Below are 14005 nucleotides of genomic sequence, written 5' to 3' on the forward strand. Positions count from 1 at the left end.
TTCATATTTAAATTCTAACATGATTTTTCTTTGCCGTATTCAGAATATGTGAATATCTGAAAAAGTAGATAATTTGAATCCGATCTATTGACATCTCTATACTAAAATGCACAATATTTTTGAAAGAGGAAATGGAGTAAATACTCATTCTATCTCGTTTGCTCTTCTTTATCCTGATTCCCAAGCACCGTTTAATTACGTGAACACAACAATGACCCCATTTTGCTCTACTAAGCGTCCTTGTGCTTGAAACTTTGAACAAGAAAGGAGGATGCGTGCATGAGAATGGGAGCCCGCTCCTGTAAGAGATCGTTGCATGTGTTCTTGCTTGCTTTAAAGGGAAGTGATGTTCCTGATTTTAATGTGGCAGTTGCTCGATCTCATGAGTTCCTCAGTTTCTGAAGTGTTGGCTTTAACCAGATCAGTGGTTTCTAAAGCTTTATTCTGATCCTTTTCATCTCTACTCAGCTTTAGTTTTGGTTCTCCTATCAGTACGGGAGTGGGTTCATGAAGTAATTCAAACACCTAGAAGGGAAGGGAATCAAATCGAGATGCTCTACTTGGGAAGAGGACAGTTTGGTTCAGACAGAGGACGCTGCATAAGCATGATGGCAACGACGTTGGCATGTGCTGTGTTTGGATGACAGTAAAAAAGAATCCGGGGGAAAAAAGTTAATGTTATTGGATCAGATGGCTTTGCGAGCAACGTTTTTCTTTTCTTTTAATGCGATCTTGTTTTAATCGGATCAAACACGAAGATAATCACAAGTTTTAGCCCCAAACTCTACCTAACACGAATTAGATGAATGGGCCTAATGGGTAGGACAAACTGGGCAGTTTGTCATTACCAAACACAAACAAATATATGAATACGTAACTCAACATGGACCGAGGAAAATTGGGGACACTTAATCATGAAAAAGTTTATAAGTTAATCGTGTCCTTTTTTTGTTATCATAGAATGGAAGTGTGGTGGCCACATTTGAACCGTGACTGCATCCTAAGAAGTCTATTAAAGAGATAACTCTTAATAGTAGACCAACTTTCTGGGCCAATCTCTGGTTGAATCCTTGGAAATATGTAACTAAAATGTGCCAGAAACAAAACAAAACAAGATAAAGTAGAAAAAAGGAGAATGAGAATGAGAGTGTCGCGGAATTAACATGACGGGGGGATGGGGTGGGCCGTCGGGTGGGCGCGCTCATACTCATGGTCATGGTCAGTGGTGGTGCGACCGCGCAGGCCATTGGCAGCAAGGAAGAAGCTCTTTTAAGACGAAACTTGCTAAGGCGAAACCTGTCAGGCTTTGTCTGCCCCTGCTTTTTCGGGAACTGACCTTCGTTTTTCTCAAAACCCTGCCTTGAGCACCCAAACTGTTCCTCGGAAATCTGCTTCGCTCTATAATTTCCTCCTCTCACACACCCTACCTCCCTAAGCCCGTCGTCGCCGGAAAATAACTTTCCGGCCGCCGACGTCTCTCTCTCTCTCTCTCGTGACCTTGATTACATTGCCCACCATTAATTTATCCAGCAAATGCAAAAGCAAGCATTTAAGAGGGTAGTGCTTTATAACACGACCCCACTGCTAGCTCCTAATCAACCCTTCTCTGCAGTCTCCCCTGGACCACCAACCCCTCTTGTTGCTGCGGACATCAGTTGCTGAAATAGACCTACCGTCTATGCATATTTTAGAGGCAACTTCATTTGGTCCCTTCTCCTTTCACATTTAACATAATGGAAAACTTTAAAAAAAAAATCCATCCATGGAGCCTGGAGAGAGAGAGAGAGAGGGGAAGAGCCAGATGGAAAGCACAGCACATGCCCTCTTGGGTTGTGGAAAAAATATAAAATTTAAATTGATTTTTTTTGTTAAATTCTGGGTGAAAGATATGCCATGCCATTTAAAATATGTAAGAAAGATTAATGGGCTCTAAGGTCGTGTTTGGATGACCCTTTAAATATGTTTAATAGTTTTGGATCTTACTTGAATCTAAGATCTGAAGCTGTACTAAATGATGTGCTGTACTAAAAGAAGTGTTTCGAGAGATCTCCCATTTAAACAAACTGAAGAACTCAATAGCATGAAACTCATGCAACATGTTAAAAACCATGAATTTAAAATCAAATTGGAAAAAACATGTCCAATCTTAAATCTATATGGATAGTTGAGATCCTAAGATCTCAGATGACGAGTAAGAGTTTTACTGACCACCACTGCCGTGAAAGGAGAAAGAGAGATGAACTTAAAGTGGCGACGCGTAGCACTAGCGTTAATGATGCAATAAGTTCGCGCTTCTGTTAACTACCCTCCCCCTGTTTCTTCCTTTTATGGAGTTGCACGTCGTTTTCTTTTCCCTGGTGATTCAAAGCCCGAACACATGAGAGGGTAAAGAGGTGAGAACCGATTAATGGTGGCCACCATGATCACCGTCATCTTCTACCGCTGGAGGCTTATGAGTCGTTGCCTCCGAAGCTGCAAGGTAGGAGAAGACTAAAAAAGATGATTCCCTTGTTAAGGGCAGGTCATTTTTTTTATCTTCTTTTTTTGTTGTTTTCAAAATATCTGATAACTAAAATAACAGATGGGTGCTGACCCAGTCAAAAGAATGACACACCACTCTCAAATAAACAAAATTCCCTGCTCGATTCTTTCTTCAGTGAAAAGGTAAAAAGAGCAAAAGCAAGAGGCCAAATAAAAAATAATAATGCATGTATACATACAATAGAATGAAGCCTCATTAGTCATTACACAATAGACCTCTCCCTCTCTCTCTCTCTCCGGATTGTGCTTTTCTCTCCTTTTAATGCTTCCTTGCCCAAATCCTTTTCTCACACCCCTCACCACCAACTTTGCAGTAAGGCACTGTAAAAGCAAAATTCAACACATTCAGTCCCCACCACCAAGGAAAAGCCAAAAACAAAATAAAAAATAATCAGACTAACCAGAGATACACTTCATTCTCTCTTTGGTTTTTTTCTTTTCCTTTCTTCCAACCTTGAATTCGTATCTTCAAGTTCTCTTCTCTCTCTCTCTCTCTTTCTAACTGTACAATTATTTCAATTCCTGCCCCAAATCCTGAATTTGGGTAACAAAGAAAAAAAAAACAAAAACAAAACAATCAATGCCAATTCCACCATCTGAATTTACAAAAACTTTTCCAATGCATCCCCACAGGCCGAGTCCTCAAAATCCAGCCAGTGTATTTTCTTAAGCAGCTAACCAACCACGTCATCGTATTTGAATTTCATTCTGTCACAAATAAACACTGCCTCCTCTCAATGACCATGGGGCCATCCTGCCTCCTGCAACCGACGAGATGAAAGATGAATCACCTCAATCTTTCCCTTTAGCCATATGATTCCATCCTGTCCGCTCTGTGCGTCCTGCCAATGCTGGGCCCGCTGGCTTGTCTTCAATGTCCACTCATGGTTCCCATTCCTAGATCAGCCAGTGATTGAAATCAGTAGTCCTCCATGAAGATCCTGCTAATGAAGTCCCTGAATCTTTTTGAATACAGCTTTGGATCCACGGCCGATATTGAGATAGGATCGACCTGGAAAGACTTGTAGGCATGCTCCAGTTTCTTGCTGATATCGTAGTCTTGAAGTATGTCAATTATTCCAAAATACAGAATCACATCATACACTTGGGCCCCAGGAGAACCACAACCATTTGATTGACTATACTCAAAATCACTTCTCCGGACCACCTGCTCCACCCTAGCAGGCATATTTGCACCGAGCCTTACCAATGGCTTACTGCAGAAAACAACGGCATATTCGGATTATTCAGCATTACGACAAAACGGATGGACGTTTCAGAGTGCTGGTATATGAAAAAATTCCCTAGTTCTCAGAATAGTAGACCATATTTTTAAATGGATAAATCTTCATGCTGTAAAAGAGAATACAAGTTATCCACCAATAGAAGCCCCCACAAATGTTAGAGATAACCAAGCATCCCTTTGTTTTTGGGATCTAGAGCAGAATAAAACATACCAGGCAGCCTGAAATCGATTTTTATCCTCCTGAAACCAAGAAAGATCTGTTCTCTCCTTGCCTGGAACATCCAAAAAAAAAACCGCTACTGAAAAGGGTTTATAAGATGCAACCTTATAGAAAGAACATGATTTTGATCCACAGAAGACCAGCTCCATGTTAACAAACTTACAAGGTGAACTAAAGGAATCCTTCAAGAAGTCTGTCTTGGCAGTGAAAGGATCACAAAAATGAAGACCCACCAAAAGACTGTAGTCCATGATCCGCTCAGTCTCCAAAAATTGGCAGTCTCTGTCAACTTGCCTGAAGATGGAAACAAGATTGGGAATAAGAAAACAAACAAAGGTCATCAAATGCAATCCTCCTTGGAAAAGAAAAACCTTTAATAAATGAGCAAGCACCTTAGTAGTTCCTGGAACCAATGTCTTTCAAGACGGAAGACAAAGTTAAGATCAAGGTCTTTGAGGGTGGTAGTTTCATCAATCTCCCCCTCGGGCTTGTCAGTAGAACGTCCATATGAGGAACCCTTCAGATCAAATCGTCTATGTATGCGATGCTCTGAGCAGAACAAATTTCCCATGACAATGAAGCGAACCTGATACAATCATATTAGGGTTCGCTTAAGAGAGAAAATTGAAAAGGTTTTCCTTGATACCAGAAAGTGATATACAACATAGTATTCACCTTCTGACCACCAACAGGCTTCACACAATGAACACCATAGAACTTGGTTACAAGAGAATTCTCGTACTCCTGGATGTGATAGTAATAACTATGAAGCATTCGAAGAAGAACCTGCAATTATAGCCAAAATCAGCAAATGGATGCCATCCTTGACATATAACTCAGTTCACATTCTGAAAATTAGCAGACTCAAGCACATCCTATGTCCGGAGAAGGTACCTTCACTTCTGATTTTTTCACAGTCTTTATCATGAAGCGGTCATCATGGGTAAGGTAGAAGAAACTGCCGCTTTTTCCAGGAGATGAAAGAACTCGAAGAGCATCATTTCCACAAATAGACAGCATGTAATCAGCTGGATCAATCTTGAAAAGGTGACGCAAGTGCCTGATGACACATATGAGTACTAAATAAGTATTAGCTCTTGGTGACAACCGAAGTGGAAGTGGAAGCAACAGGTCAAAAAAATTATCACTTGCAGTCACAAGCAATTAAATATCTTCGCTCAAGGGATTTATACTATAAAAAAGTCACAAGTGAGAAACACAACGAAACACAAATAAAAAGCTAGATAGACGTGTATCTCCAATACTGAAATCCAACGAACAACCCCCATAAAGTCAAAGGGCACATACAAAATGATTAAATCTGTTGACACTGAAGAATTTGATGATTAAATGCAGCTATTTTCATCACAAAAGAACCAAAAACAAATCGTGAAAACTTGGATTAGTGTCAGAATATTTTTCTGAATGAGGAAAAGCAAAACCAAAAGGAAGCAAAATGCAGATTTCCGACGAATGAGAAACTAATCATACATAGACAAAAACTTGCTAACCTGAAAACAGCGGGGCAGTAATCTTTCCATCTAAACTCAACGGACTGGTGTGGAGGAGTAGTCTTGGATCCCTCCGGCGGGAATCTGATCCAGACCCTCTCATTCGGATCAAAATCCGCTGGTCTCAGATCCAGCATTCGTGATGCTGAGGATTTCCCCACCGAATATCTACATTAAAAGTGAGGAGAAACAGAAAAGGGAAAATAAAGGATCAATTTATGAATAACAGGGGTAATTAACAGGATCAGTCAATACCAATAATATTCAAAGTAAGACAATAAATGGAGAGACAATTACACCTATGAACAAACCGCAACTCATAGCCAAGATCAAAGTAATAAAGTTAGTTTCCAAACCAAAGATCTCAAGAAGTGAAGAAAAAATTCCCGCAAACGAAAGACGGAATCCCAACCAGTAGTTGATAAAAGTTTATATGTCTCAACAAATGAAGGAATGGCTGAAGGAAACTATCTCTGTTAAAAGGAAGTAAGCTAATCTCCTTTTCCAAGGGAAATCCAAATAAAGCCTTAACCGACAACGAACCCTTCACAAGGAAGACGGGAGGAAGGGAACAGGCAAAATATCTCAACCATTAAATCAAGTAAAGCAAATAGCTTTTGCGTATAGCCTAAGAAGCCCACAAAACAAAAAGGATCACCCTAGGGATCACCAACCATCCAAAGTGGATCGCAAGGAGGTAAGACCAAATAGGCAAATACCTTATGCCCAATTGCAGATTCAGCATCAATTCATAATTCTTGTGTCCTTTTGATATGGCCTGGCCTTGCTTCTTAGCTTCGCTGGAGAACCTTCCGGGGGTGACCCTCCTGAGGTACCCAAGACCACCTCCACCACCACCATCTCCTTTCCAAAACACAGAGTTCCCGTCAATGATATCGCATGTGATATCTCCGGCCTCCCCATCTGAATCCCAAATGCAGATTCTGTCGAAGTTCCGGCTAAACCTCCCATCAGCTGACGACCTCTTCCTCGACATCCCCATCACCCCACCTACACCACTATCGACACTAAGGCTCCGGCATTCCGCGAATCCGGAGCTCGAGTTCCGGCGATGCAGTGTCGCCGGGTAGAACACGCCGCTCTGGTGCTTGGGATCGCGGCTCCAATTTCCGCGGTAGACGCTCCCATCGGCCCACGTAAACTCCCCCTTCCCTGTCGGGAAGCCATTCTCCCACCGCCCTCTGTACCGGTCTCCGTTTGCCCAGACGAGTTCCCCCTTTCCCCAGATGACTCCGGAACGCCATTCTCCGACGTATTGGTTTCCGTTTTTCCAGACGTACCTCCCGCGCCCGTCCTGCAAATTCCTCTTCCAGCAGCCCTCGTAGACGTCTCCATTTGCGTAGATCTTCTTGCCGGACCCGTGCTTCTGGTTCCCCGACCACATTCCCCTGTAGGTGTCTCCACCGGCGCCGGTGAAGGTGCCGTAGCCTTCCATAAAGCCGGATTTGAACTCCCCCTCGTAGGTGGCGCCGGAGGGCCACGAGAACTTGCCCTTCCCACAGGTCTTTCCGTGACGCCACTCGCCTTCGTACATGCACCCGTCGGACCAGACGTACTTGCCGACGCCATGAGGGAGGCTCCCCGAGAACGCCCCCGAGTAGATGTCCCCATTGGGAAGCACCCTCTCCACGACCCGAGTCTGCAACGGAGCTTCGCCGGCGGCTGCGATGGTGGCGTTCAGGTGGTCGATGGTGGTGATGGCGGCTGCAGCGGCAGCGGGGAAAAGGTAGGTGGTGGGCGTCACCCTCTTGGCCGTCTGGGGCCGCCGTGTGGTGGATGCCTCCGAGTTCGACACCACGACCTCCTCTAGCTCGTCCTCTCCCCTCTTCATCATCCCTTTGACGCATTCATGGAGAGGGTCTCCCACACCCCTCCTCTATGCGAGAAACTCAGCAGCAACAAAGCAAAAACAGAAGGAGAAAAAAAAAAAAACACGCAGAGAGATCAGGAAGAAGACATCCTTGGAATACTCCCTCTCTCTTTCAACCCGATTGAGCAGACCAAGGAAAAAAGAAAAGAACAAAAACAAATGCTACCAGGGAACTTTGTCCGAGAGAAAAAGAGAGAGAGTGGCTCGAAGAAGTGAAAGAAACACAGGCAGAGAGAGAGAGAGAGAGAGAGGAGAGAGAGACACACACACACAGTAAAGAGGAAAAAGGGAGGGGCAAGAGGGGGAGCTGGCGCTAGCAGGCTTCGAGCCCCAGTATGGCGAAAATACCCTTTTTCTTTTTTAAATTGAATGACGAAAATGCCCTTGTCCTCCGGTGGGCCTTTCCGTCGACGCGACCGAGATGGGGGGCCGTGCCTGTCGTTTCCAACTCTACAAGCCCCAGAATACCCTTCTATCAGATCCATATTTACCGAAATATACTCAAACCGCCTAGCCCCCTCTGGTTCCCTCTCCCTTCGTCCGTTTGTTCCCTTCCCGTTGAGACCCATGTGTCCTCTTAATTTGAATGTTCTAATTTAATGGAGATCTGCCAAAGTAGGAACAGGTACACGCTTCCAGCTATATAAGAGAGCGATATGAATTATGATGCCTTCTTTCTACAAGGCTACTAAATTGCTTACATCTACTCCTTTCCCCTTCTCTATTTCCTTTTTCTTTATTTGTCATAAGAATGTGAATGGTCCAAACTCGAACTAAATGAATGAGAGATCCCATTCAAATTGAGCTGTTGACGGAGATAAAGAAACCAAGATCTGAAACCATCTTCCAACCATTCAAATCTGCAGTTGGTAGGTGGGGTTTCCATGACACTCGTGTGAAGATTCGATATAGTTGCAGGCAACTAGGCCTTCACGTTCGGTTCTCCTGACTTTTCCTTTTAATTTTCTTGTTTAGATTAGATGGTATCAATTATTAGCCGCGAAAAGTGTCTTTGTTTACTATTTAATCGAGATATTTTCGTGTGCAACTCCTTGTTGGAATGAAAGTGTTTCTCAGGTTTCAATATGTATCTGGTCCAGTTAAAATGCAGAGATGTAAACGATTCCGAAAGGATTCGATGCAGAAGAAAAGAACATGGTGATTACGGTTATTGTGAATTGCTAATGAAGCGAATTAGAACGTGAAAGTACTAGAAATTAACTTGAGATAGCAGAAGAAACCAAGGAAGAACGTATGCTTTGTATTACTTGGCTTTTGGTTCGATTTACTGACAAGTTTGGTCAAATATTCAACAAACTCTAGCTTTTATTATATGATCTTCTGTTTTTAATTGTATAACTTTCATTCTGCTCTTCCGTTGTTTATTTCTCAATTTAGTTCTTCTGTTCTCAGTTTTAAAACGAAATTTCCACAGTTATGACGATATTGGTTTTATCATTTAAATTCGTACATCTAGACTTAATCGAGATTGATGCTTGTCATCGTTCTTGCTTCTGACCTTCATCAGCAATTTGTCCTTTCAATCGCTTTTCAAATTCCATTGATATTTATTCAATGTTTACGGACAACATCCGCGATTTAGATCTTGAACGAAGATGACGGAAGCAAATCAACAAAAATCCCTTCTTTCTAATCAAGCAATTAATTTAACTGTCTTCTTCCATTTAAATATATTAATTGAAATGTTAAATTAGTTAGCATGCGATTCGACGGACGTACTTGCGATTGAATGATTATATATATTGTTCAGGATTACATGTATTGTTACTCATAAAATGAGAGGTACTGTTCTAACATTTCGGCTGCCGAGAAATTCAAATTTCAAAAGAAAAAGTGAGATTATATCATTTCAGATTCACGATGGAAAGCAACTGCTTTGGTTGAAAAATCGATCATAATAATATATGGTACGCATATATAGAGTAATCATGAAGTGGAAAATCCTGAACCTTTCTCTTGGTGATCTTGAGAGCCATCGGAAAATCCTTCAATATCGAAAGCTCAGTCAAGGAAACATGTGATCAACAACATGGGAATCTTATGACAAAATGTGAAAATTATTCACCTCTTCTAATCAATAATAAGTCTGCTGCCACTACTAGTCCAAGCTTTGAAAGTTCTTCGGATGTCAATATACTATTTCAAAAAGATCAGACATAAAAATGAAATTTAATATCCAATTATGAACTTGGATCTGGTTCGGATTTGAGAAATGACATCCAATTGGATTCTGATTTAAAAATTGACATCCATCATATTTGGATTTGGATTACATAAATGTCTAATCGGATTTAGATCAGATTCAGTTTTAAATAAATATCTTATATTCAGTACACTTATATTTGGAAATCATCTGAATCCAGTTCAAGATTCGGATTTGGATTTTGATATGACTGTAGAAATTGGATTCAGATATGACTTTTTGTTCGTTAATATTCGAATCTGAATTCAAGTTCGAATATGTGAGTTCTGGAAAAGCAAACGTGGTTAAGATTATATATGATTCGAATCTGATTTTTCACATCCGTGACTTGCAGTGCAAGTATTGAGTTTAGATCTAAATTATATATCACTAAAGTGAAAGCATATATTAATTCATCATTGCTCACATCCTCCAATTCAACACTTCCTTCTCTTTCTCTTCTCCTCTTTCAGAATTCAATCAAGTACATTTGCAACTCCCTTGTCCTTTTTCCTTAATTTTAAAACCTTGTCATTTAGGCTATTAATGAAATTGTAATCTTCACATTTTGCTCCTGGCTCAGACTATTTTCAATGGCCGCTTGATCTCTTTTTCTTGTCAACTCCTCGAGAAGGCCCTTTTTTCTGCCCCTTGACAATTCAAAATCTGCAACCATTCTCCTTCGCGACGAGTTAATTGTCAAAAGCAAACTTTTGATGAAGCTCCATCTCAAGAAAAATTTTATAAGACATCGCGCTGGGCCTCCAACCATTTGATCAGTTGGCTCAACTGCAGGCTTGCTGCGAAATCGGAACAGACAAGAGATCCGGCTATAAAATAAGAATAGATGCAGATCATTAGAAATGGCGCTATTGGCGTGGATCTTCTTCGTCCTCCAATTTTTAGCGCATCGCCTATACGTGCACATGCAATCACATGGAAGCATTCAGCGAACAACACACTGCAAACTAATGCGGCCCCCGCCCACAATACGTTGCCATGTGATTGGTTGCAGAGGCAATGGCTGCGTTCTGTGGTTGGTGGGGTTCATTGGAAGACTGATTAAATTTTCCTTCCTCCGGTATTTGCACCTGGTGCTCCATCACCAGGCAGGCCGAAATGGTCTGTCATGAAATGCAAGTCGCAGGGATCTATCATGATCCCTTATTCGATCTATAAACTTCTGTTCAAAGCCTCGAGGGAGAAGGTTTTCTTCACTCCCCAGATGGAGAAGAAACTAAGGCAAAGAATATTTATGAGGGCATTGTTGTTCATCAATAAAGACGTCCAATGGACTGTGCAATTGAACTCCATGACTTCTCCAGCCATGCATGTGGGCGGAGAGAGCCATGTTCACGATGCCAACTCAGTTGCTGAGACTTAGCACACGACATAATGAGTGGCCGAACAAAAAATTTGGCAGGAAAAAGTGAGGAATTAAGGTGGACGACGAAGGATGAAAGGAAAAAGCGGCCATATTCTTCCGTCAGTGGAACATTTGATGAGGAAGATGACATGGCGTGATAGGTGGGAGAAGCTTCAAAACCAACTGAGACATGTGTCTCTGCATAGCGTGCGAGTTGGAGATTGCGAAGGTCAGGCATGGCCGCATCATGTGGTGGGGTTGATATTCAGGCGAAGTACAGTACATGTGCTTTCATGCAGAAGAAGAGCCAAGGCAATTGATGTACATGGCCGCCTGCTTTGTTTTTTTCCCAGAAAAGTTGCCTCGATCAGTTGATTTCCATGCACAGAAACAACAAGGTGGGATAGACCCACCAGGATAATGGAGGCGTTGAAACACATGCACCATGTGAGACGTGGCCAAGGTGGGCGCCAGTGTTTCAGGCCCGGACCATGGCGGAGAAGGAACAAAATTCCAAACGGGCACTGCCATGTGTGTTTTCTACGTCAAATATCAAGGAGAACTTAGCAAGCTAAGATTAAGTAGCTCTTAATTGCTGGATTATGCCATGAGATGCGCTTAGACTCTCAGATTCTTTGAACCATCTGCAGTATACGTGTTATGATGCAGAATGTTCCACATGACAAATGCGGGCATTGCTCCAAGAGTTCCTTAATAAATTTTTGTCACTATTCTGCCATATGCGCTCAATACTAGGCATCTTTCACATTAAATGTCGGAAGCTATTTTTCAAGGGATTTCAATTTAAAGAAATCCGTGTTCTCATTCTTGGAGTTTGGGTGATCCGAGTACTTGAGAACCCGTGCTTAATTGACTCATTGTTCATGTCCACTTTGTGACTAGTGTAGGAAGGGCTTTCTTGTTCAAGGGTGTTTGGTTCCTAGTTTAGGGAACATCTCGAACAGGACGTACTTGTTCATGGTACGTACTCCAAGAAAAGAAGAACAACTGCACCACCAAGAGGGGCAACGTTTGGACTCACAATGAATAGACATCAGTTCATGATCATGACTATTCCAGAGGATGGAAAGTCCTGCATGTCCACTTTAGCATAGGAATGTGCATAATTGTTGCATTATGTGAACCGTTCACCTTCAATGTGTTCAGAATGCCAAAAAAAAAAATCATTGTGAATTTTGGGTTTTAGCTTAATTTCCTTCCGACGACGGGATGGTGTGGAATCCACTGTTCAGTGTCATCCTTGTAAATCATGATAAGTAGAACTCGGTGCCAGTTACTTTTGCCGCATGAAGCTCCCCAGATTGTTTTGCTAATATGCATATTGCAACATTTTAATTTAGGAGCCCAATGAAATTTCTTGACTCACCTTGACATCGGTTTCACACTTCTATCTCACGTTGGTTTCAACTCAAAAAAACTAAACATCAAGACATCCAAGTACTTAACAATTCTCTTTACAAACTTTTCAAGATTCATCACAATCTTAGATATAAACATTTAAATATAAACTTTTGGTTTAGATATAAACTTTTGAGTTGTTACAGTTCTCCCACTTCACACACATGTGTCCACTTGCTGGGATGACCTTAGGTTCAGGTATTGAATCTGATTTTGATACCATTAAAACGACCCAACCCATTTTCACACCGGGCACAGTTAAACTGATCATATCCCATCCCCTAGCAGCTTTTATGTCAACCAAAAAAACTAAGAATGAACACAACCAACCACATCACTATTGTCTTTACCCTTGAAAATTTCTCAAAATATTATACATCAAGCTAAACTTTTAAAGTGTTACACCCTATCACCAACTTATCTAATTAATGCATTTTATAGAAACATTACGCCATTGTTTAAGGCAACAAATCACGTGAACATACAGTTTTCAATGATATGACAGCGATATTTATTTTTTCAAAAACTTCTTATAGGAATCCCAACAATAAAATGGAAGTAAAAGAAAAACAAGAAAAAAGAGTCATGATGTCGCCTATCTGCTATAACAGCCAGCCAAATTATTCAAGTTTTACAAGTTATATATGAGCGAGAGCCACGAGCTTGGGTTTCTTGCTGTCTCGGCTACTGCATTTCGGCTGCTTGTGCATGAGGGCACTCATCAATCTGAACTATCTTTAATTAATTATGAATTGCATCGTTACGGTAAGCTGGAACCCAATATTTTCCTTTGAAGCCTTGTTTCCTCCAAGAACAGTCATCTTCCCAGTTGTCAACAGCGTAAGTACTACAATAAGCTATAGAATCCAAATCACTGGAATTTGATCCTCTTACCCGCAAGTTTCACAGTGGTGCCGTCGCATTCACAGCTCACACTGTGGAAAGGACCGCAAACGGACGAGTAATCAACAACCAAACCGCGTTGGTGGTCTTCTGCTAAAGCTTTATTGTTGGAGTTGTGCCCTTCATTTATGCGCTTCTATTTACCCATCAAGTTGGGCATGCAATTGTCTCACACTGAAATGAATGCCGCATCCGTTGATTGAGGAGTGCGCCATGATAGCATGCCAACCAGAACAGTATTACAGTAGAGGACGAGAGTGAAATCATGGATTGAAGAGTACTCTAAAGCACAGTCCGACAGTGAAGCATGCCAGTTGAAGGCAGTACATAGTAAAGGCCAACTACCATTTGCAGCGTGGTGATTGCCACATACCGTAGTCCATCACCTTAGATACTCAGATTGATGGGTTTTCCTGTTCCGCCTTTTCTTGCTAAGATTTGCTAATAGCATACGAGACAGACACTCTGTAGATGGTATGCAGCTTTTGGCCTTCTGTGGAAATATGTGCGAATTGAATGGACAAACTTCCCTCTTGATTGGCTTTGTTTTATCATGAAAATAGTATGGCAGCATCCTCGCTCATAAAAAGCCTGAAGAGATGGTTAGTAGTTGAACATGAAGCCGTTTCTCATAGGTTGCCCCTAACTTTTTGCTAGCTTCGTAGAGCTTGCATGTCCCTTCCATGGTTTGAGCATCTTCCCGGA

At 41.7% G+C, this 14005-nt stretch overlaps 1 protein-coding gene across 2 annotated transcripts; it reads right to left on the bottom strand.

The window, feature by feature from the left end:
• Positions 1-2692: 2692 nt before the first annotated feature.
• On the bottom strand, positions 2693-7702 carry LOC116258890 (phosphatidylinositol 4-phosphate 5-kinase 1-like). Of its 2 annotated transcripts, XR_007574089.1 has the most exons (9): positions 6238-7702; positions 5519-5686; positions 4902-5067; positions 4683-4793; positions 4400-4593; positions 4171-4301; positions 3999-4059; positions 2943-3758; positions 2693-2862 (listed from the first exon to the last, which is right to left on the bottom strand). XR_007574089.1 is itself a non-coding variant. In XM_031636334.2 (8 exons), the coding sequence occupies exons 1-8, from the start codon at positions 7371-7373 to the stop codon at positions 3461-3463; spliced, it is 2265 nt and encodes a 754-aa protein (XP_031492194.1). In that variant the 5' UTR covers positions 7374-7702; the 3' UTR covers positions 2693-3460. The 2 variants fall into 2 exon arrangements, 1 of the variants encoding a protein (XP_031492194.1); XM_031636334.2 differs by having other exon boundaries at positions 2693-3758.
• Positions 7703-14005: the final 6303 nt, after the last annotated feature.

Source organism: Nymphaea colorata, chromosome 8 (assembly GCF_008831285.2).
Source record: "Nymphaea colorata isolate Beijing-Zhang1983 chromosome 8, ASM883128v2, whole genome shotgun sequence".
Taxonomy (NCBI): Eukaryota; Viridiplantae; Streptophyta; class Magnoliopsida; order Nymphaeales; family Nymphaeaceae; genus Nymphaea; species Nymphaea colorata.